This window comes from Meleagris gallopavo, chromosome 6 (genome assembly GCF_000146605.3).
Source record: "Meleagris gallopavo isolate NT-WF06-2002-E0010 breed Aviagen turkey brand Nicholas breeding stock chromosome 6, Turkey_5.1, whole genome shotgun sequence".
In the NCBI taxonomy this organism is placed as follows: Eukaryota; Metazoa; Chordata; class Aves; order Galliformes; family Phasianidae; genus Meleagris; species Meleagris gallopavo.
Window position 1 is genome coordinate 4,128,347 of NC_015016.2, and position 20,666 is coordinate 4,149,012.

Genomic DNA, 20,666 nt, shown 5'->3' on the forward strand with positions numbered 1-20,666 from the left:
CCCCCACCTCTGCACAAAAAGAGAAAATTGCCTTTGAAAATTGAACAGCTATGCTACTGATGTGCATGCAGAATCCTACAGCTGCTTTAGTGCCTCTTTTCCCCCTTCATAGATAAAACTGTGTCTGTGGAGAAGTAAGGGAATAGGTAAAGCAGTGTCTGCATAGAAGGAAGTGAATTGCCACTGTAACCAGCTATTTTTGGTAAATTCCTGCCCCAGAGGCAGCTGACTTACACTCCTTGCACATTTGCATTTCAGCTAGATCTGGGCTGAACCAGTTTGGGTGAGATAAGAACTGAGCTGGACATCATTGTTCAAGCCCCACAGTGAGCCTGAGCCTCCTAAAGTCTCTTTATTTCTTTTTAAATTAGAAAAGTTTCTGCCCTTCCTGGTTTCAGCACAGATGAGAAGTTTCCACTCCATAAATACTGGATTTTGTGTCTGGGCTGGAGTTGAATTATGGGATCATCTGATTAAAAGCCACATTAAATCTTTAATGAAATGAGCTGTCTGATTATTGAAGTCATATTCCTATTATTTCCAACTTGGCCACCAGTTGAAAGAAGCTGAAATGTCCAAAGAAACGGCTGACCTTAACTGTGCTTCACACTGCCCCAGTTAATGGCTTGAGGAGGGGAACAGCTTTCCCCAAAAAGATGGGAGCAGAGGCGGTGTCAGAGCCCCAGGAGCAGAGGAGGCTGAAGCTCCCCATTTTGAGTCAAAGACATTTGGGTGGGAATCGGTGAAGCGCTGCTGGTTTCTGGAGGGTTTTGTCCATCGCGATTGTCTGAGCACAAAGGAATTTGAGGATCCTTTGGGTTAACATTGCTGGAGGAGAGGCGGGGATGCTGGGAGGAGCGGGGCTCCAGCTGTGCTCACAGCTGGACAGCTGCCTGCTTCCTGCGCTGTTCGGAGGCGGTGACGCCTGCTGCCTTCCACAGGGAGCAGCATCGGTTTTGCAAAGACTTCACCCCCAAGTGCTCTCTCACATACAAACCTCTGCCCTGACTCCATTTGCAAGTCGTTTTGGTACTCGACTGGAGAGGAAGATACTTAAATGAAACAATAGCTGAGGGATGCAGGCTTCACTTGAGTTTTAATTTGATGGGGACTTTTCAGATGCCATATTGAAGTGAAAGGACAGTACTCTGGTTAAAGATCTGAACTCGTGCCATGCTTCTTTGGAAACATTCAGACTCTGAGCTGATTGAGGTGTGGGTGTCCCTGTTCACTGCAGGGGAGCTGGACTAGATGACCTTTAAGGGTCCCCTCCAACTCAAACAGTTCTGTGGTTCTGTCATTACTTCATGCCAGCCACAGACTCCACAGTAAGCGAGCGAGGATCCCATCCAGAAGAGTGTCCATCTCCTCCTTAGAGGATGAAATATCTTCCCGGACCTGACTTTCAATCTATGTGGGATTATCGTTCTGGGACATAAGATGAAAAATGTCTTTTTTCTTCTTGCCTGGAAGAATTTGGAGGGAACAGAAGGGTTGCTTAATGCCCTCGTGGTCAATAGGAGAGGCCGTGTGGATTCAGTCTTCCGTGATCTTTCAGATCCATCCATGGCAAAGGAGTGAGAATGATGAATCCTGCTGCTCAAGGCTGTGGGTGCTTCACTGCCTATGCAAAGAGTGAGGATCTGGCAGCTCTGGGCTGTAGAATATATCAGTGCACCAACATTCCTTCATAGAAGAGCAACTTCTGTTCTCTTGCAAAATCTTCAGGAGAAGGCTCATCGTGACTAATGATTTAATGGTGATGAGTGCAGCATATCTCCATGCTTTCGTGTCACAAGCAATAAAGATGCCTTTTGGCACAAGATCATCTGTCTTTTCTCTTTTCTCCCTTGAAAGAAGCTTCCTTCATGGCTTTGTGCTGTGGCTTCTTTTATTTTTCATCTTACTGTGGCTCAGCTTGGGTGCCAAGCTCATACAAAAATGTCTGTTCCTTCTTGCAAGCAGTTTTCTGCCTACAGGAGCAGAGGTGCACAGGGTAAGCCAAGCCCTACAACCAAGAGAACCATTTCATCCAGAGTTGGGGTAGAAAATGCAGTCAATCAAGTTGTTTTTAACCCACTACAATAGTCTGTCATAAGCAAATGCTAATCAGGAAAGCGCACTTGTAAGGCAAATGAATGCAAATCACAGAATCAGTGAGCCGTGCTTGTTCTCAAGGCTGGGCCTTGGTCTGTGAGCAGAATTGACTCATACAGGAACAGCTGATATGGGCTGTGCCCTTACACAATCACAGTCTGTCCTGTGGTTGCTGCAGCTGAGCTGAATTGATTGGGAGGCACCTGTTATGCCAGCCAGCTCTGCTAGGATACAACCTGGTGAGCTCACACACACTGGTCTGGGGTTTGATCTGCTTCAGAAGGTAGGTTAGCTGGGTTCAAAAGTTTTTTCACTAGCAAAACTTCTACCATCTAAGCAAGAAGGAACGGGAAGTTAAGGAGAGTTCCTGGTATTTCTTGCTGCTGGCAAATAGGAGAGACAGTAGATTTGGTGGACGTCCCATCCTGTGGTGGGTACCCTGTGCCTGGAGACACTCAAGGTGAGGTTGGATGGGGCTCAGAGCACCTGATGGAACTGTAGGTGTCTCTGTTCATTGCAGGAGAGTTGGACCAGATGGCCTTTAAGGATCCCTTCCAAATCAAATGATTCTTTTATTCTATGGATGGGAGACCTTCACCCATCAAAGTGGCATCTGGAGATACCCAAACCATGTTAAAGGTCCCCAGGTACCTTTGTGCAGGCAGCTGAATCCCACCTCTTCCCTGTGCAGTAAGGAGAGCCTAGAGAGCTGCTTGGCTTTGCATAACATAGGTGACTGAGTCATCAGCTGAATCACTCCCTCTGCTCTGCTCACTGTGCTTGCTCCCTTGACCCTAATGGAGATGGAAACCTGGTGTCCTACCTTGGGATTACTTGCAGGTAGCTTAACTTAGACCTTAATCTCCTCCTGAAGTGGAAGGGCTTCATTCCTTAGGGCACCTGAGCTGATCTCTGCTGCTCCAGGAGGGCATGAGTTTCCTGGAGGTCCCTGCTGTCTCTGCCATCCTTTGTGCTGCAGTACTGATGTTGGGTCCAACACCCTGGTGAATCCTTCCCATCTGTGCAAACGGGAAAAACAATCCCATATCAGACCAGTGGTGTCCTATCGAGGCTTTACTAGGCAGTGATCCCATACTTTGCTTGGACCTTTATGAGCATGGATGCACTGGAAGTGGGAGTTCATCCCACCCGAGTGTAGATAACTACATCTGAACTGGAATGTGATTTTTATAGTCAGCAGAGAGGCATTTCAAGGTATGATTATCTCCATTAACTAGAAGAGAAACCCAGCTGACTAGCACACCTACAGTTTTATCCAATTTTGTACTTATTTTGTCTTTTTTTCCTTCTTCCTTTTCCTTCCAGCTCAGAGTTCAGGATGGCAGATGGTGACACAAATCTTCCCACTATTGAGAGAAGGCTGGGTCTGCAGATATGGAGCATAGAGGTATGATAAGGGGGCAATTATGCTGTATGTCATCTGTGTGTATGCGTGTTTCAAGAAAGATATTCTGGAACTAATCTGGAAAAAAAAAAGGGTCTTATAGGTAAGATGCAGCAGTGGGAAACAGGTGACTCTACTTGTCCCTACATTTGGCATTATTGCTTGGTGCCTTTGTGTTCCTCTGGAAAACAAGGTTAATATTGACTGATGGGTTTCTACAGGGATACGGCAACCTGCAAGGTCACCTTCTACATGGGATCATCTTTTCTTGGTATTTGTAGCCAAGCTGTGCTCAATTTTGCCCTTATTCTGCTTCATTTCGCTGGTGAAGACAGCCTGGGGAGAAGTGGAAAGAATCTCCAACATGTCTCCAAGTGGTGGTGGCCCTCTGCAGATCCCAGCTGTTTTCCACGGTGTCTTTGCCATAACATTTCTCTCCAAAACATTGTATTAAGTTGTTTTCTAAAGGATCTGAAATTAGCAACATTTTGGTTCACAGGGGTCAGGTTGGTATGCTGAGAAACAAGTCAGGCCACCAGAAAAATGCATGTTTTGAATTCCAGGGAACCATAGAGTCAGTTCTTGTCCAGGAGGTGTGTGTGTACTGGTGGGTTGCACGTCCCACCACCTGCACTAGGCAGGCATGGCTGGTTAATTGTGCATTTGTACTGGATACAGTGTGCAGTTAGAGTTTAGAGGGGATGAGAGACATCAATGTCCATTTTTTCCCAGTGCTGCTACTTGCTATGAATCCTGAACAAAGTGGTCATCCTGTCAAAATTGAAAATCATCCTTGAATTTTACAGGTACCAATTAAAAACCACAGCCCAGAACTAAATCTAGGGTAAGATGTGCTAAATTCCATGGCAAATCCCCTACAAATGCAAGCTCTAGAACATTTCAGCATGACCTCTGGGACTTTTTCCCTAGGCCTACAGGATTGCATTGGGGAACATTAAATTTTTGTTGATCTGGGCAAGCAGCATTTTCATTTTCACCTTCTCACATCGTGGTACATTTGGAATTTCCTCCAGAAGTGAGTTTTCTCATTCCACAAGCACAACCCTGATTCTTCCTTATCCAAACCCTCGCTGTCAGTTGAGTCACATCTGCTTTGTACAAGTTCTTGCAATGACCCAAATGTTTGTTTTCTTACAGAACATGAAGATGGTTCCTGTACCTGAAAAAGCCTATGGGACTTTTTTTGAAGGGGACTGCTATGTAATTCTGCATGTAAGTAAGGTGAACAAACATTGGTCTCTTTGGGAGGATCAGCATTGTTTCTTGTGTTCCAACTTGATGCTGGAGTGGTTGTGCGTATGCGTTTGCCATCCAAACACACACCTGAATGTAGTGTGGCTGTTGTAACAGCTCTGTGTGTCCAGTAAATCAACAGTCCTGAGAAACCATTAGCAGTATTAATTAAAATGATTTATCTTCCCACCCATTGCTTTATGTCCAAACGTGGAAAAATGGCTGGTATATCCCCAGCGAGCTACATCAAGGCCTGGATTTGCACGGCTTATGGGGAGTGTTTTTGGGATGGGAGAGGTGGCCAACTAGGAAATGTTATTTGCACAAGGTGGTATGGGTTATGAGAGCCACCTGCTTTGTGTCACACCAACAGTGGAGAAGCTCTGCAGCCCTTCTCCCTCTCTCCCTTAGGAGACCTCTGCTGTCCCACCCAAATTTGGTCCAGATTTAATTGCAACCACTTGAACTCAGGCTAGGCCATGCACGCCCCATTATGGTACCTTTTGAGTGCTTTTGGAGAATCAGTTTGGCAGCAGCCACCCAAAGATGTGCTTAGAGCAGAATGTGAGTGTCCTTGCAGAGAGCAGGCTGTAATCACTGTAGGTTTTGATGCTCACAGACTCAGCTTTTGTTGCAAGAGCTTCCCCAGGTAACAAAGCCCTTAGTCAGTCCACTGCTCTCCTTCCTCCCTGCAGATAAGTGGGTAAAAATACTCATCTTTGCATTCTGCACCTTAACTGCATGCTTTTCAAACAAAGCTTGTCCGCAGGACAATAGGACTTTGATCATCTCCAGTAACAGTGCATTAAATTGAATGATTTTGCCACAAATTAGTCAGCTGCGCCTAGAGGAATGGTGTTTTATTCAAGCTCTACTGTGTTTTTCGCTGTAGTATCACTGCACAAAGCAAATAAACAGAAGTTAGTGTCAAATCGAGTTTATAAAATGAGCTTTTATTATCTTTTTCAGGCATGGATGATAGGGTTTAACACAGTAGGTGCTGAAAAATAACTGGCACGACTCTCATAACGATAAGCACACCTGTTCTCAGATCACTTGCCTCTTCTTTCTGGGCTATTGGGTTTTTCTGTAATAAGATGAATCACAGCAAGCACACGCGGGCTCAGCTTCATTTGGAGTTGTGTCTCTTTTGCAAGTCAGCAGGAACTCCCAGGCAGTTGGTGTTACTATGTATTGTCATATGAGAAAGAGAAAGGGAGAGAAATAATCCGATCTCCAGGCAAATTTAAAGTGATCTATGGAAGAATGTCCTTTAAGTTTTCATATCAAATTCTGCAAAAGTAGGACAGGTCAAACATATCAGGCTTTGGACTTCCACAGGTGTCTCATTTTCCTTAATAAGTCATAAAAGCATATATGATGGAGACATGCTTCAGTGGAGCATCATTGGGCTCCATCCTACGGAGAGGGAGAAAAGGATGGGCCTTGGGAATGGGCTCCCTGGTTACTTGTTTTGGCCACTTCTCCCTGGAAAGCATCATTTTGGGCTGCGTCTTCACCCTGTCACATCTTTTCCACCTCTTCCAGAGCAAAAGAACCTCTCGTGGCACCGCTGTGGATTTGCATTACTGGATTGGGAAGGATTCTTCTCAGGATGAGCAAGGTGCTGCAGCCATGTATGTCACCCAGCTGGACGCTGCGCTCAGGGGAAGCCCTGTGCAGCACCGGGAGGTGCAGGGACACGAGTCGGAGACCTTCCAGAGCTATTTCCGCAACGGCATTATGTGAGTGGAATCAGACCCTTTGCTGCAGTGCCATGGCTGCTGGGGTTCACTCTGCTTCTCTCTGTCCGGAAGGCTTCAAAGCTTCTAAAATCTGATAAAGGTGGAGTTGTTCAAAATTCAGAAGAAAACTTTCCATTCTGACAAACAAAAATCGTAGGGATTGAGACTGGACCCGTGTCATTCTGATCTACCAATTGTTTTCCCAGGTGTTTTCAACGGTTTTTAACTGCCCTTTTGTTCAGAGGAAGGGTCTTCCTTCCTCTTCTCCGTACACTTTAGATTAATAAGCCCATTCAGGACAATTTAAATCAATATCCACCTTGCTGAGAATCATAGAATCATTAAGGTTGGAAAAGACACTGAGATCGTCTAGTCCAACCATCAACCCAACACCAATATGCCCACTAAACCATGTCCCTCAGAGCCAGTTAGGGTTATACATATGAGACAGAAGACTGAGATAGTTCTTTCCAAAGGTGTTTGTTACTAACATTTATTTAGAGTTCATTTAGTTGTATTTAGGTGCCCTGTCTGCTGCTATTGCCAGCAACCACATCTTAATCCCTGTTTATGAGCTAATCAGCTCCATGAAGCGTTGATCACACTAGGGGTAACTTTCGTGCTGTGAAAGCAAAGCTTCATTCTCTGAACTAAGCCATTAAGGTAGTATTGAATCCAGTCTTGTGGCTTGAGTCCAGTCCTGTGGTCCTGATTTCCTCTGGGGTCTTTGGAAGGTGACTCTAATAGCTGTCCTGTGCTGGCAAGAAATAGTCCTAAGTGCCTTTCTTTCAAACCCTGAAGAAAGCTCAGGTGAGAACCCATCCTCAGACTAAACCCAGTCTTTCTTTTGATTTCTCTGTATTGTGCATCTCTACAGCCTCTCATGAGCTTCCTCTGGGCTTTTGTGAGACAGAAGAGTGTTTTTACCCTCGTTTTAAAGATGAGTAAAGGGCCATGAAGGACTAAAATTCAAACCTTCCAAAGCACGTAGGCATAGAATTCTATTTGGAAACATATCCGCCTCTGAAATCAGTGTGAGTTAGTCTTCATCATGGCCTAAACCACATACTGAGGTCATACAGGAAGTCTGAGGCAGAATAAGAAATTGAAGCAGGCTGTTTCCACACCTTGGCAGGTAGAGCATCTCCTCTGGATAGGAAGAACTGTGCTAAACAAGTTGAAAGTACTGTGAATCATCCACTGGCCTAACCCTGTTTGCCAGTCTTAGCCACATATGATAAAATATATTGATTTTCCACACAGCAAAATCTATAAAAATCTCAGCAATCATCTGTCTTTTCTATAAATGGTAATGACGTTGTTTCAATCATTACTGTAAGCCATGAAGCACAAACATGCTGTTAGATTTCTAAAATGCATTAGGATATGTGGAAAGGAGTTAAACTTGTCGAAAAATACCTGTTAAAACATTCTGGGACTTCTTTGGTGGGAATTTTATCCTATCCTGATGTAACTGTGTTCTCCTCGCAAAGTTGCACAGACAGGAAGAGGTGTCATCACACAGTGAGGCAATTACAATGCTAACAGCAGCTTTTGCAAAGTGAGTTCAAAGATGGAAGGGTGTTCCCATAGGGGAACAGCTTTCTATCTAGAACAACTATTTTGAATAAAAACAGATTTCAGCCAAAACAAAAATAAATCTATTCTCTGCAAAATATGGTTCATTTTCATTTGACTGTTTACGGAATATTTCAATTCTGAGATGCCACTTCCGTGCTTGATGGGATTTTCAATTCAATTTTCAAATTTAGTATGTTTCTATTGCCATCCTTGACCTGCATGCTCCTCAACATACCTTTTCCCAAAACACAAAGCATAACACCCGCCTCATGGTGAGCACTGTGAGGACTCATTGTCTGGCCAGGGACTAGGGACAGTACAGTGAGGCCATTTCGTGTTCCATTCTTAAGACTTTGAGATGATATTAGCTCTAGATTTTTGCTTGTCAACAAAAGCTTGAGATGTTCTCAAATGATGGAGGGGTTGCTATTTTCTAACCGCCTCTAACTCCTTGTTCTCTGCTTCCTAACAGTTACAAGAAGGGAGGAGTGGCCTCAGGATTTAAGCATGTGGAGACCAATATGTACAACATCAAGCGTCTTCTTCATGTCAAAGGGAAGAAGCACGTGTCAGCCACAGAGGTACTCAGGGGATACCTCACTCCCTATGGAGTATTCCTCCTTGCTTCCCCTCTCACACCCATTTTCTATCTGGTCTGCCTGCTCAATAGCTGATTTCTTTTCAAGGGTAATTTTCAAGATCTCACTTGGGTTTAGTATTGTCCTGAGAGAAGCCGTTTGGCTCAGTGAGTGGATGAGTGCTAGAAAAATGAACCTGTCATTACAGGCCAGTTGTTACATCCCCAGGACAAGTTCTCCACGCCCATGGCTTGTCTCCTGCAAGCTCTTGTCTCCTCTGTTTGCTGAGCTCTTCCGTCTCCTTACGACAGGTAGCACTTTCCTGGGATAGTTTCAATAAGGGCGATGTGTTCCTGCTGGACCTTGGGAAAGTGCTGATCCAGTGGAATGGGCCCAACTGCAGCATTGCTGAGAAATCCAGGGTGAGTTATGGACAAAAGGCACACACAGCACTCAGCATTTGCAAAGAAAGAAGTAGTGATAGTGTTTGCACGGTCACTGTTGGTTGATATTTGTTTTAGTCAGTGAGAATATGACTAAAACCAGGAGAATGGAGAAAATCCTGGTAAATCTACTTCCCCGTACAATGATATCTGTTGTTTAGAAGGGCATCCAGCTTCCTTTGGGGAGACTCATTGCCATCCCTATATGCCCTGCAGTCTGCATGATATGGGAATAAAGTTAGTGCTGGTAGATTTAACTGCAATGACTGCCCAGGGGTAGGTGATTTTTAATTTATTTTTAAAATCACAGGGAATTCCAGTTTGGTCAGTATAAGACAAACAGGAATACACAACCCGTGTTTTGATAGGTCAGATCCATGGTTCTTAAAGCAGTTTTTGAAGGGGTCATTACCTTTATTTTACTGATAGAGGATCTGCAATATAAGGATGTGATCAACCAAATTTACCAACAGGTAATTAGCAGAGTTAGCGACTAAGCTCATAGCCAGTGATTATGCATATTAAAAGGCAGGTGGGACAACTCTTCATATTGTGACACCTGGTAATCATAGAATCATAGAATGGCTTAGGTTGGAAGGGATCTTAAAGGTCATTGAGCTCTAACCCTCTGCTGTGGGCAGGGATACCTCCCACCAGATCAGGCTGTGCAGAGCCCCAGCCAGGCTAGCTTTGAGTACCTCCAGGAAGGGGGCACTCATAGCTTCTCTGAGCAGCTGTGCCACAGCCTCTCCACTCAGATAATAAGCAGGTCGAGTGGACACATCCCCCTGTACAAATAGGAAAATTTGGGAGACATTAGCATCTTCAGAGAGCAGTGGTAATCTGGCTTAGAACACTATTACTCGGTCATTGCTCTAGGTCTAAAGCAATGTTGCTGAATTTGCTGTGTGGATTAGGATTAAACCCCTGGTGATCCTTGTGCAGGGCCTCGCACTGGCTCGTAGCATCAGGGACAGCGAAAGAGGCGGCCGCGCTCAAATCGGCATCATTGACAACGAGAAGGACTCCCCAGACCTCCTCAAGATCATGAAGATGGTGCTTGGTGAGAGGCATGGGGAGCTCCGAGACGCCATCCCGGACACGAAAGCAGATGAGCTGCAGAAAGCAAACGTCCGGCTCTATCAGTGAGTGTGGGTCTGGGCTCCCAGCCCTTGTCATGGCGGGTGCTGGGAGGCCTGACCACTCGTTGGCTCTGTCTTTCAGTGTCTACGAGAAGGACAACGACCTCGTGGTGCAGGAGATAGCCACTCGGCCCCTGACGCAGGACCTGCTCCAGCATGAGGTGAAAGGCATTAGACCTTACAGTGACTAGAGGGTGCTGTGCTTTTCTTTATTTTCAACTGAGCACCTGTTTTTCTAGGATATCTGATTTCCTGAAAATTATCAGCCCTTCCATCCTTCAAGATTAGCTGATGTCTTCCACAAACAAGACAGCTTAGCCTCACCTACAGCATCAGTGGCTAGAGGTGGGCAGTGGGTTAAAGCTACAGGAGATGGCAAACACACCTTCCCAGCCAAGGGTGTTCTTTTGGATTGGAAACATCTCTCATGAGGCTATAATGGACAATTTTGAGCAGTTCCTAGAAAAAATACGTACTTTACTGCATTATAGTTTAAGGGCAGCTGCCTCAGCCAGGTATGCTCGCAAAGTCAACATACTCAAGAACGCAGGCATGGTAGGGTTGGTGGTATCTGATAATAACAGGCTCAGAACTCGGCAAGGCAAGGCAACGAGCTAGATCTGCATCTAAGGCTTCAAGAAGGATCCAGACTGGGTAGGCACCAAAGGAGGAATTTTGCTTGAGGAGATCTTTTAACATCATTTTTTTCTGTTTCACCTCAGGACTGCTACATTTTAGACCAAGGTGGCTTTAAGATTTACGTCTGGAGAGGAAAAGCCTCCAACCAGGAGGAGAAGAAAGCAGCCTTCACTCGAGCTGTGGTGAGTGGTAATGTAGCACCAATGATGTTGTGGGAGGTTAACTAGGCACTAATCTAGGTCTGACCACTAATTATGATTAAGTGTGGGTCTTGAGGAACTGGCCTGAGTAATAATAGAGGAAAAATTTAAACTTCTGAGGGAGGTGTGATGACATAAATGTAAAATTGTTACTCACCAAATCTCACTGAGAGCTAGCTGTCACTGAAACTAAGAGGAAACTGATTACAGGAAAGAAGATATAGAAAGCAATACTATATGTGACACAGTAAGTGGTAGACTACTATGATCCAGTGCTTCAAGAGGTGGTGGAGGCAGAATCTATCAGCAGAGTTGAGAAGGAATTATACCAATTATTGTCAATAAACAGATATTAGAGGGAGGAGGCTCTTATAATCTCTGTAATATCCGTGATCCCATACTGTGGGTGTGGGGAGAATGAAGGGATCACACTGCAGATAGTCACAAGTCTTATGTGTGCTTGCTAAATAGCATCTCTTACTGTCCAAGGCAGCATAGACCAGAAAGGCATGTCTTGTGTTCCTAACTGAGTGTAATACTTCTGGGCAAGTCATTGGGGAATTTGATGACTCAGGCTCTCTGAAAAAAGCAGAAATGGATACGGAAGTGCTACCAGTGCCAACCCCAAGTCCATTCATTACAGGCAGTAGTGTTTTGCACAGCACTGATGGGTTTGGGCCCAGATTCTACATTTGAACTGGAAACTGGCACTTGGTAGAAAGAGCTTTGCTATTAACTGCTACTAACCTGGACAAGCTGACCTGCAGCAAAACTATGGCTTCGGTTAGAGTAGAGCATTTCAGCATAGCACACCTCTGCATCTCCTTCAGATAATCTGCCATTTTCTGGCAGAGCACACCTCAGCACTTCCTTTCAAAGTTGGCCTCACAGAGCCTGAGTGTAAAAGGCATTTGGTAGTATTTCATGTCAGTTGGCACGTGGGACTGAATAATACTGGAGAACTTTGTTTTTAATTCATCTATTGACTTATCTGAAGACCATAAATGGTTTCATCTTCAGTGAGATCGAGACACTGCAGCTCGGTGGCCCCACCTTCAATAAGATCTTACCTGAAGATAGCACTTGCACCTATTGTCTCAGAGAAGAAAAGCTTAGACAAACTGACTAAAAACATTTCACAATCCTCTGCTTCTCCTTTTAAAAGCTGAACTCAGCTGCCTTTCGTATGCAATCAGCTCTGCAAACTCTGGCCTTGGGCTACAAATCTAGAACAAAAGATAGCTCTTTCTTTCAGCTTGGCAGGTGGGAGGGATGGGAAGACCATCTGCTCTGCTTTTCCCTGGGGGGTAGTGTGTGGCTACGGTATTTACAGCAGAAGACAAATGCTCTGAAGCCCACACTCGGGCTCCTTCCCAAACCATGGCTGTCAGCACTGTACCTCTGGGTCATCCTGGAGTCTGCTGAGCTAAACACGAGGGCAGTTCTCAGAAACTAAGCAATGACTGTGACACTTGGGCAGACAGAACACAGATCATTTTCATCCTTATCACATTGTATCAGACACTTCTGTTGAAGCACTCTCTTAACTCAATGGCTGCTCTATTTCAAGGAAATAACTTTTTTAGAGAAAAAAAAAGAAGGAAAAAAAAAAAAGAGACTTTTGTAGTTTTATCCCTTCGGAGTAGTCTGGAGTATGTAACTGCCTGCATTCCTTCCTTGGCATACAAGCTTTCTATCATGCTAAAGAGAGAACAAGATTCCTGTTCAGAGAAGTCAAAGAGCTGGGAGAAAAGCAAACTCAGCTCGTGGGCCTAGTTCCATCTCTACTCACAGCTCCAATCCTGGATCCACCACCAGAAGCTGTCTATAGAGCTAAATGAGATATTCTCCAGCATAACAAGGCTGTTTGTTAGATTTACTGTGTGAGATTTTTCAAAAATTAGATGCCATGCAGAGATTAAGTTTAGGCTGTCATCCAGGTGACTAGCCTCCTGGGGGACAGCTCTCTAAATACAGGTATAAACATGAATAGAATGTCTGTAGGTATCTTCATAAGTCTGAATACACGTGTCTTCATCTTGGGGTGAATCCTAACATGGTTATGCTGCTGGGCTCAACTGGAGGTGGAGGTTTGCTTTTGGGGTCCTCAGCCTTCTTCTCGTGTCTAAAGGAGCTTGGTATGTCTTCACTAATGTCCCTTTTCAACCCCCTAGGGTTTTATCCAAGCCAAAGGCTATTCTTCTTCCACCAACATTGAAGTGATCAATGATGGTGCAGAGTCAGCTATGTTCAAACAGCTCTTCCAGAGATGGACGGAAAAGGATGAAACGCAGGGGCTGGGCAAAGTCTATACCGTTGGCAAAACTGGTGAGTTTGTTTTCAGACGCAATTTGCCCTGTATTTGACTCTGCTGTCCATGATAAGCTATAGAGCCAAGGGAACACCATTCACATTGGCTGCTCCCTGTCCTCAGCACTTTGAAAGTCCAGTGTGCACTCTTCTCATGTCTCGTACTTTCCACCATCTTTAGTAGAAGCAGAGTACTTCTTGTAAGAACCAAGCTTCCACTTATTCCAAGCGTAAAGGTTGGCAGATCTCATCTGAAAAAAACATGTGTAAAAAATTCACACTTGCATAAGTTCTTAATTTTCTTCAGTTAGAGCTAATAATGAACCTGATAAGGAAGTGCTGAACAACATTCTGCTTTCATTTATACTGGCACGCACCCAAGATCTTCCTGACGTCAATGGAATCATTCTCTATTGGTGTAAATGGTGCTCCCATTTATTGTGCTGCTGAAGTGCATAATTCAATGCATTAATTCCAAAGAGTAAACAACACCAAAGAGAGAAATCTTGCTGATGACAGACAAGTGGCAGAGATGCTGAATTGTCTCCATTGTTAATATCTTCAAAGCTGCAAATCTCTCTTTCCTTTGCAAGTTCTCTCTTCTCTCTTCCTGCTATCCATAAATACTGTCTTCTCCATGAGTTGGAGAAACATGGTCATTCTGTTTCTGAAAGAAACACTCAAAAATGATGGAAATATGTATACATTTGGAAAACAATTATGAATTTTTAGTCAGGAGATAACTTCTATTTTTACTCACCAGTCATCACAACCTCACTGGAAAGTGCTGTATGGCCAATTGCCAACCAATAACAGATCAACATTAGAGCGCATGCACTCTTGCATGTCCCAAAATCGACATTTGCTTACTGGTGGCAAGTCTGGCTTTATGCAACCATAGACCAGGTTGTTCTTACATTTATAATGATTGTGTGCATGTGTTTCTGCATGAGGATGATGCAGAGAGGTTATGTGTCACTGTGCACTTACTGGATTCTTGCTTCTATTCTGCTGGTGCATGCAGCCAAGGTGGAGCAGGTGAAGTTTGACACCACTCAGCTCCATGCAAGACCAGAGTTGGCTGCTGAGCAGAGGATGGTGGATGATGCCTCTGGGGACGTAGAGGTGAGAGAGCTCCTTTGGCAATTATCGGTGTTTCCAAATCTTTCTGCCTTTTCACATACACAGCAGCTGTATGAACTGTGAACATGTGCCCACCTTTCCTCCCCTACAAGTATGTCTGTGCCCATAGCACTCTGTCCTTACATTGAGTACCCTGCTACTTATTGACATATTTCTCACACTAGGTGTGGAGAATTGAGGACCTGCAAATGCAGCCAGTGGATCCCAAGACATATGGGCAGTTCTATGGAGGTGATTGCTACCTGGTCCTGTACACCTACCTCAGATCTGGCCGGCCTCACTATGTCCTCTACATGTGGCAGGTAAGTCAGACTGGAACAGAAGAGATTGTGCTGTGTCTGCTGGAAGCCTAAAACCAAAGGAGACAGTTGCACACAAAAACCCCAAGCCAATCATCTGGAAGAATTCACGTGTCCACTTGGAAATAGCCCAAGCTCTGTTTTCTGGGCAACATGTATGCTCTTAGCCCAAGCTTGCATCAGGCTGAGAGCTGGAAATGTCAGACAGAAATGGTAAAGGATTATGGAGCTTACAGTGTTGGTGAGACATTGACACAGACTGCTCAAGGTGTTGAAGGAGTCACCATTCCTAAAGGTGTTCAAGAAAAGTGTAGATGTGGCACTGGGGGACATGGTCTAGTGGTGTGGTTGAACTGGATGATCTTAGTGGTCCTTCAAACATTACAGAATCACAGAATGGCCAGGGTTGGAAGGGGCCTCAAGGATCATGAACCTCCAACCCCCTGCCACATGCAGGGCCACCAACCTCCCCATTTAATACCAGACCAGGCTGCCCAGGGCCCCATCCAACTTGGCCTTGAACGCCTCCAGGGATGGGGCATCCACAACCTCTCTGGACAAATGATTCTATGATTATATGTTGGCATCAAACTTTGCAGTCTTGCAGATTATCCTCTGGGGCTTCAGCTTCTGAAGATTCAAACTCCTGAAGAAGCCACATAGTTTTAACTCTTATCTTATGACAGCATATGTAGGACTTTATACCCTTCATTGCATCTCACTGCCGGTGGTATCTCTTCTTCCCAAGGGTCGCCATGCCTCTGTGGACGAAATCACTGCCTGTGCCCTCAATGCTATCGAGCTGGACAAAAAGCATGGGGATGAGGCTGTGCAGGTGCGCGTGACAATGGGCAAGGAGCCAGCACACTTCCTGGCAATCTTCAAGGGCAAGCTGATCATTTACGAGGTAACGTGGCTTCATGTGGGTGAGCGATGGAAGATGAAAGCAGTGGTGGAATGGCAATGGTTAGAGAAATAGTTAAAAAAAAATAGACTGATATTCAGGAAAAGACCCTCAGGTCTGCACGGGCTGGCAGATGGAAGTGGAATATTTCCAGCTCTCCTTTTGTGGATACCTATAGAGCCACCACTTCTGTAGTGCATCTTCAAAAGCCTTTTCACTCTATAGACAAAGATTCCCATTTTTACAGCCCTGAAGAAGTCTCTGGTGAGATGAAAACAGCACAGGAATTAATCCTGAGTTTTACAAGAGCTGCTCTAATAGTGATAGGACAAGGAGGGATGGCTATATACTAAAAAGAAGAGAAATTCAGTTTAGACGTTAGGAAGAAATGCTTTACTCAGAGGCGATGAAGCCCTGGCATGGGCTGTCCAGAGAAACTGTGGATGTCCCATCCATGGAGGTGCTGAAGGCTTGGCTGGATGGGCCCTGGGCAGCCTGACCTGGTGCCTGGCAACCAGTCCATGGCAGGGGTTGGTAATGGATGATCTTTAAGATCCCTTCCAATACAAGCCATTCTATGAGTCTGTGATTCTATGGTCTGTTGCTGTGGCGAGGGCTATGAGCTACAAATCTTCCTTGAACCAGATGCACCCTGGATTTGCATTCTCATCTTCCAACACTGTCCTTTCCTCTGTTTCCATGCAGGGTGGCACAAGCCGGGCCCAGAAATGCAACCCCGAGCGAGCAGTCCGCCTCTTCCAGGTGAGAGGCACAAATGAGATGAACACCAAGGCCACAGAGGTGCCAGCCAGAGCCTCCTCTCTCAACTCCAATGATGTCTTCCTGCTAGCAACCAACCAAGTCTGCTACCTGTGGTGTGGGAAGGTAAGACTGCCATGGGCTCAAGAGACACAGTCATGGGGAGCTGAAATAGCTGGTGTGGCTCTTGAGTCCCTTACCTTTGGGGCCATGGAGCTGGTCATAGATTCCGAGTGACCAGCTCAGGTGAAACCCTCAATAGCAGGTCTGAAACTCTATGGAGCAGTGGTGTAGGGTCAAGATATCTTGGCCCCACAGTAAGTTTTTCTAGTCTGCCACTAACTCAGCCTCAATTTTATGTCCTGAACTCCAGGGCTGCAGCGGAGATGAGAGGGAGATGGCAAAGATGGTGGCTGACATTGTCTCCAGAAGGGACAAGCACACCATTTTGGAGGGACAGGAGCCAGCAGAGTTTTGGGAAGCCCTGGGAGGCAAAGCCCCTTATGCCAGTGAAAAGAGGTAAGAGTAAGCTGATTGTTCCTCTGGGGTTGGTCAGGCAACATTAAGTAAAGGATCAAACCCTTACAGGAAGATGGGTAAGCACTTTGTGACAAACCAAGCTTTTGGGAATATTCTGACCTATTGCTGCCTTTGGTGAGGATGTGATTACAATCAGAAACCACAGTAAGGTGTTTCCTGTCTAGGTTTTGCATCTTGGTTTGGATGGATTTCCCCACAGTAAATCTGCCTGTTATCTCGTCATAAGGGCTACATGACCCACACAGTCCATTTCTATCCATTACTGGCCTTTTGAAATTGAATTGGCTTTTGAACAACTCAAACTTCTCCAACCCCCTGAGCACGAAACGTGTTCCTCTGCAACCAAGTGATCGATGTGACTTTCACCTGACAGCAGCCTTCTGTGCACAAGGAGGGAAGCATTTTGCTTTTGACTTCTTTGGATGGAAAAAGTGTTTGTTAAAATTGTTAAAATGGTCCAAGTATCTCACGCAAATCAATGTGGCTGAGTTTCAGGCCCTCTATTTGTGTTTCCATGTCCCCATCTCATCCAGCACGGACAAGAGTAGTAGTGGTAGGGCCTAATGCTAAACCACAAGGGAAGGATTTCCATCTCTCTTGCTTTTTTTTTTGTTGTTTGTTTGTTTTTTCCCTTGCCATGCATGAGGAAGGTTTCAAGAGCAGATCACACACTACCAACCTCGCCTCTTCGAGTGCTCCAACCAGACGGGTCGTTTCATCATGACAGAGGTGGTGGATTTCTGCCAGGAAGACTTGGATGAAGACGATGTCATGTTACTAGACACTTGGGAAGAGGTCAGCTCAGACTCCACCTTTCCTACCTTCCAGACATATTTTCAAACAGGTTATGGCTTAGTTCATCAGAATCCATCATTGAACATGACACTGAGGGCAGTATGCCTGGCTCCTCTTTCTCAGTGGTAACTGAGAGCTCCCCGTCTAGATCTGGAAGATCTGGAAGTCTAATGGGGCATTATCTACATGACAGACTGCTCATGCTCCAGACAGGAGGCAGCAGCCAGGATTCCTCTTGCAGACATCCTTAATCCACCCTCACCTGTGCAAGAGTTGACCTGGATGATGTCTACCTTTGCCATCCCACCATAGGAATAGGATGGGCAGGTGCTTCAGGAGGACACCAGGTCCATGTCCTGCTCCTAGGCAAGATGAGCTGTGCCTGCATCCATCTTTGTGGGCTCACACAAGAGGGTGGCACCCAGAACACTTCCTCATATCCTAGTACCAATGGTGAGGACTTGCTCTTGTTAAGGGGCTCTGAGGGCATTTAAGTTTTTGACCATGCAAGTACTAGGTTTAACTACTTGGAAACATTTGAGAACTGCTTCCTGAAATATTTATGTTTTGTGTCTATCTCAAAAGCAAAATCTTTCTTGGCTGGGAGTAAATCTGAGATGAAAATCCCAGGGGGTTATTGGCAAACAAGAGTTCCAGCCTTCTCTCCACTTCACTTGTCATGAGAGAACGAACAGCTTTGTCTGCACAGGTCCTGCCTGCTCACTGATCTTCAACACGTTCTCCCATTGCAGATTTTCCTCTGGATTGGCAAAGCCTCCAACACATATGAGAAGAATGAGGCAGTTGCCTCAGCTAAGGAGTATCTCAAGACCCATCCAGCAGGGAGAGACTTGGCAACTCCAATCATACTGGTGAAGCAGGGCTGTGAGCCCCTCAACTTCACAGGGTGGTTCAACGCTTGGGACCCCTACAAATGGAGTGTAAGTTGCTGGAAAAGCCCTGGGGTGTGCATGTGTGCTCAGCAGTCCTTAAAGAGTATCAGTGTCGGTGAGCCATTTCCTGTATGGTGTGCGGAGCAAAACCTCTCTTATGACGTAGAATCAGAGATGTCTTGAGTTGGAAGACAAAGACATCTTTAAAGCCCACCCAGTTTCAGCCCCTACCATGGGGTGGTTGTTACCCACCAGGTCAAGCTGCCCAGGGCCCCATCCAGCCTGTCCTTGAGCATCCTCCAGGGATGGGACATGTACAGTTTCTCTGTCCTGAACTTCACACTTCAGCAGAAAATACCTGTTTGGTGAAATGGGCTTTTGCAAATAGAAGTAAGTGTGCTTAAATTCACAATACCTGTATTTTTATTTTAAAGAGATTAGGTTACAAACTAAGTTTGTGATCTCAGCCAAAAATACATTTTCGGGCTGCTAATAGTAAAATTAAGTTCAGAGTGAAAACAAAACGTTCCACATCATGAAAGCAATTGAAAAAAAAAGTGTTCATTTTTCAAAATACAGAAGAAAAATATCTGTCCTGTCTATAAGGGCAAACTGAAATGTAAGATGTGAGCAGGTGGATCTTGTCTCCTGGTTCACAAACTGCCCAGGAGAGTCCCTATATTCAACCCTTCTTCTCAAAAGCTGATTTAGAAACACAGAAATAGAAACCTGGAGGAGCTTCAGTGCTTAATAGATCTGAAATATCACATGGTTTAGTGGGCATGGTGGTGATGGGTTGGTGGTTGCACTAGATGACCTTAAAGGTCTTTTCCAACCTTAATGATTCTGTGATTCTATGATTCAAGGCAGAAGCAATCCTGCCAGGCTCTGCAGCCAAATTCCTGCCACCCGATGGCACTGGTGTGCACAGTTTGGGAAAGGAGAAGTTGCTGTGAGCTGGTGTTCTCTGAAACCCTTCCATGGTGGGCTGCCAATGGTTGTCCCTTCTCTGTACAGTATTTTGCATGAACATCAGTGTTCAGCTGCTTCACGAGCAGTCTCATCTTCTGGTTACCCAAAGGGCTGTGAATAATTCCCATACTGGAGCAGGGCAATGGGGTGGAGGTGCCAAGGGAATCTCGTACAAAGACGTGTTTCTCCTACAGCTGAATCTGCATCAACCTTCTTTGCAGTCAGTGGGGTGGCAGAAAGTCTGCCTTAACAGCTGGGTTTGGACAGATGATTCCTAGAGCGCCAACCCTTAAAACAATGTTGATGCTTAGAACTGAGTTCAAAACAGTTTCTTTCTTCTGGGGAACTGCTGAAAGAAAGGAGGTAACTTACAGAATACGTGCCTCTTTAAGTATCCTCTATAGGCAGCTTTAGCAGCTACAGACAAGCAATCCAAACTGCGAACATCCCAGAAACATGTGGGTGTGTGTTCATTGCTCCATTTGGGGTCTAAATCTGTTTGTTCTGCACTGCATATGTTTGTGTTGTTCACTCTAGTTGGAGATCTCTGCTGGATGGTGCTGTTAAGAACTGACATCTCCTGGCTGCTTCGGAAAGCACAGTCATCCACTTGCCAATATATATAGTGTGTTCCTTTTTTGGGATATAAGAGAAACCTGGTCACACACAGCACTAAAATTTGGGGTTTTTTTAACATCACCTGCTATTCATCTGTTTCTTTGTTTTCAAGTGACAGCTCAGAGTCTCTCCATTCCAGAACTGGAGATTAAGGGAGACCTCAGCTGCATGGTCATCTCTGGGTGATCTGCTGAGCCCAGAGCCCACGAGCATATGCTGCTTAATGCTGGCACATGCTTCTCACAGCTCTCTTTACTTTCAGGATGGCAAATCATATGAGGAGATGAAGAACAGCTTAGGAGATGTGTCAGCTCTATCTGAGATCACAGTGGTGAGTGGCTACTGGACC

The 20,666-nt window shown here is 45.3% G+C and overlaps 1 protein-coding gene across 5 annotated transcripts in view; it reads left to right on the forward strand.

Moving 5' to 3' along the window:
* Nucleotides 1–20,666, forward strand: part of VILL (villin like) — a 33,770-nt gene that overhangs the window by 8,591 nt on the left and 4,513 nt on the right. Inside the window, exons 1-18 of one of the 5 annotated variants that reach the window (XM_019616222.2) lie at nucleotides 2,313–2,336; nucleotides 3,424–3,505; nucleotides 4,661–4,735; nucleotides 6,305–6,501; nucleotides 8,555–8,663; nucleotides 8,972–9,082; nucleotides 10,049–10,248; nucleotides 10,328–10,406; nucleotides 10,968–11,066; nucleotides 13,259–13,412; nucleotides 14,419–14,519; nucleotides 14,702–14,839; nucleotides 15,585–15,743; nucleotides 16,446–16,625; nucleotides 16,873–17,018; nucleotides 17,690–17,834; nucleotides 18,587–18,775; nucleotides 20,580–20,648. In XM_019616222.2, the coding sequence (XP_019471767.1) occupies nucleotides 3,437–3,505; nucleotides 4,661–4,735; nucleotides 6,305–6,501; nucleotides 8,555–8,663; nucleotides 8,972–9,082; nucleotides 10,049–10,248; nucleotides 10,328–10,406; nucleotides 10,968–11,066; nucleotides 13,259–13,412; nucleotides 14,419–14,519; nucleotides 14,702–14,839; nucleotides 15,585–15,743; nucleotides 16,446–16,625; nucleotides 16,873–17,018; nucleotides 17,690–17,834; nucleotides 18,587–18,775; nucleotides 20,580–20,648 (2,220 nt within the window). In that variant the 5' untranslated portion in view covers nucleotides 2,313–2,336; nucleotides 3,424–3,436. Of the gene's footprint in view, nucleotides 1–2,312; nucleotides 2,381–2,434; nucleotides 2,558–3,292; nucleotides 3,313–3,423; nucleotides 3,506–4,660; nucleotides 4,736–6,304; nucleotides 6,502–8,554; nucleotides 8,664–8,971; nucleotides 9,083–10,048; nucleotides 10,249–10,327; nucleotides 10,407–10,967; nucleotides 11,067–13,258; nucleotides 13,413–14,418; nucleotides 14,520–14,701; nucleotides 14,840–15,584; nucleotides 15,744–16,445; nucleotides 16,626–16,872; nucleotides 17,019–17,689; nucleotides 17,835–18,586; nucleotides 18,776–20,579; nucleotides 20,649–20,666 lie in introns of those variants that run through there. The other 4 variants (XM_019616219.2, XM_019616220.2, XM_019616221.2 and 1 more) reach the window with 4 other exon arrangements.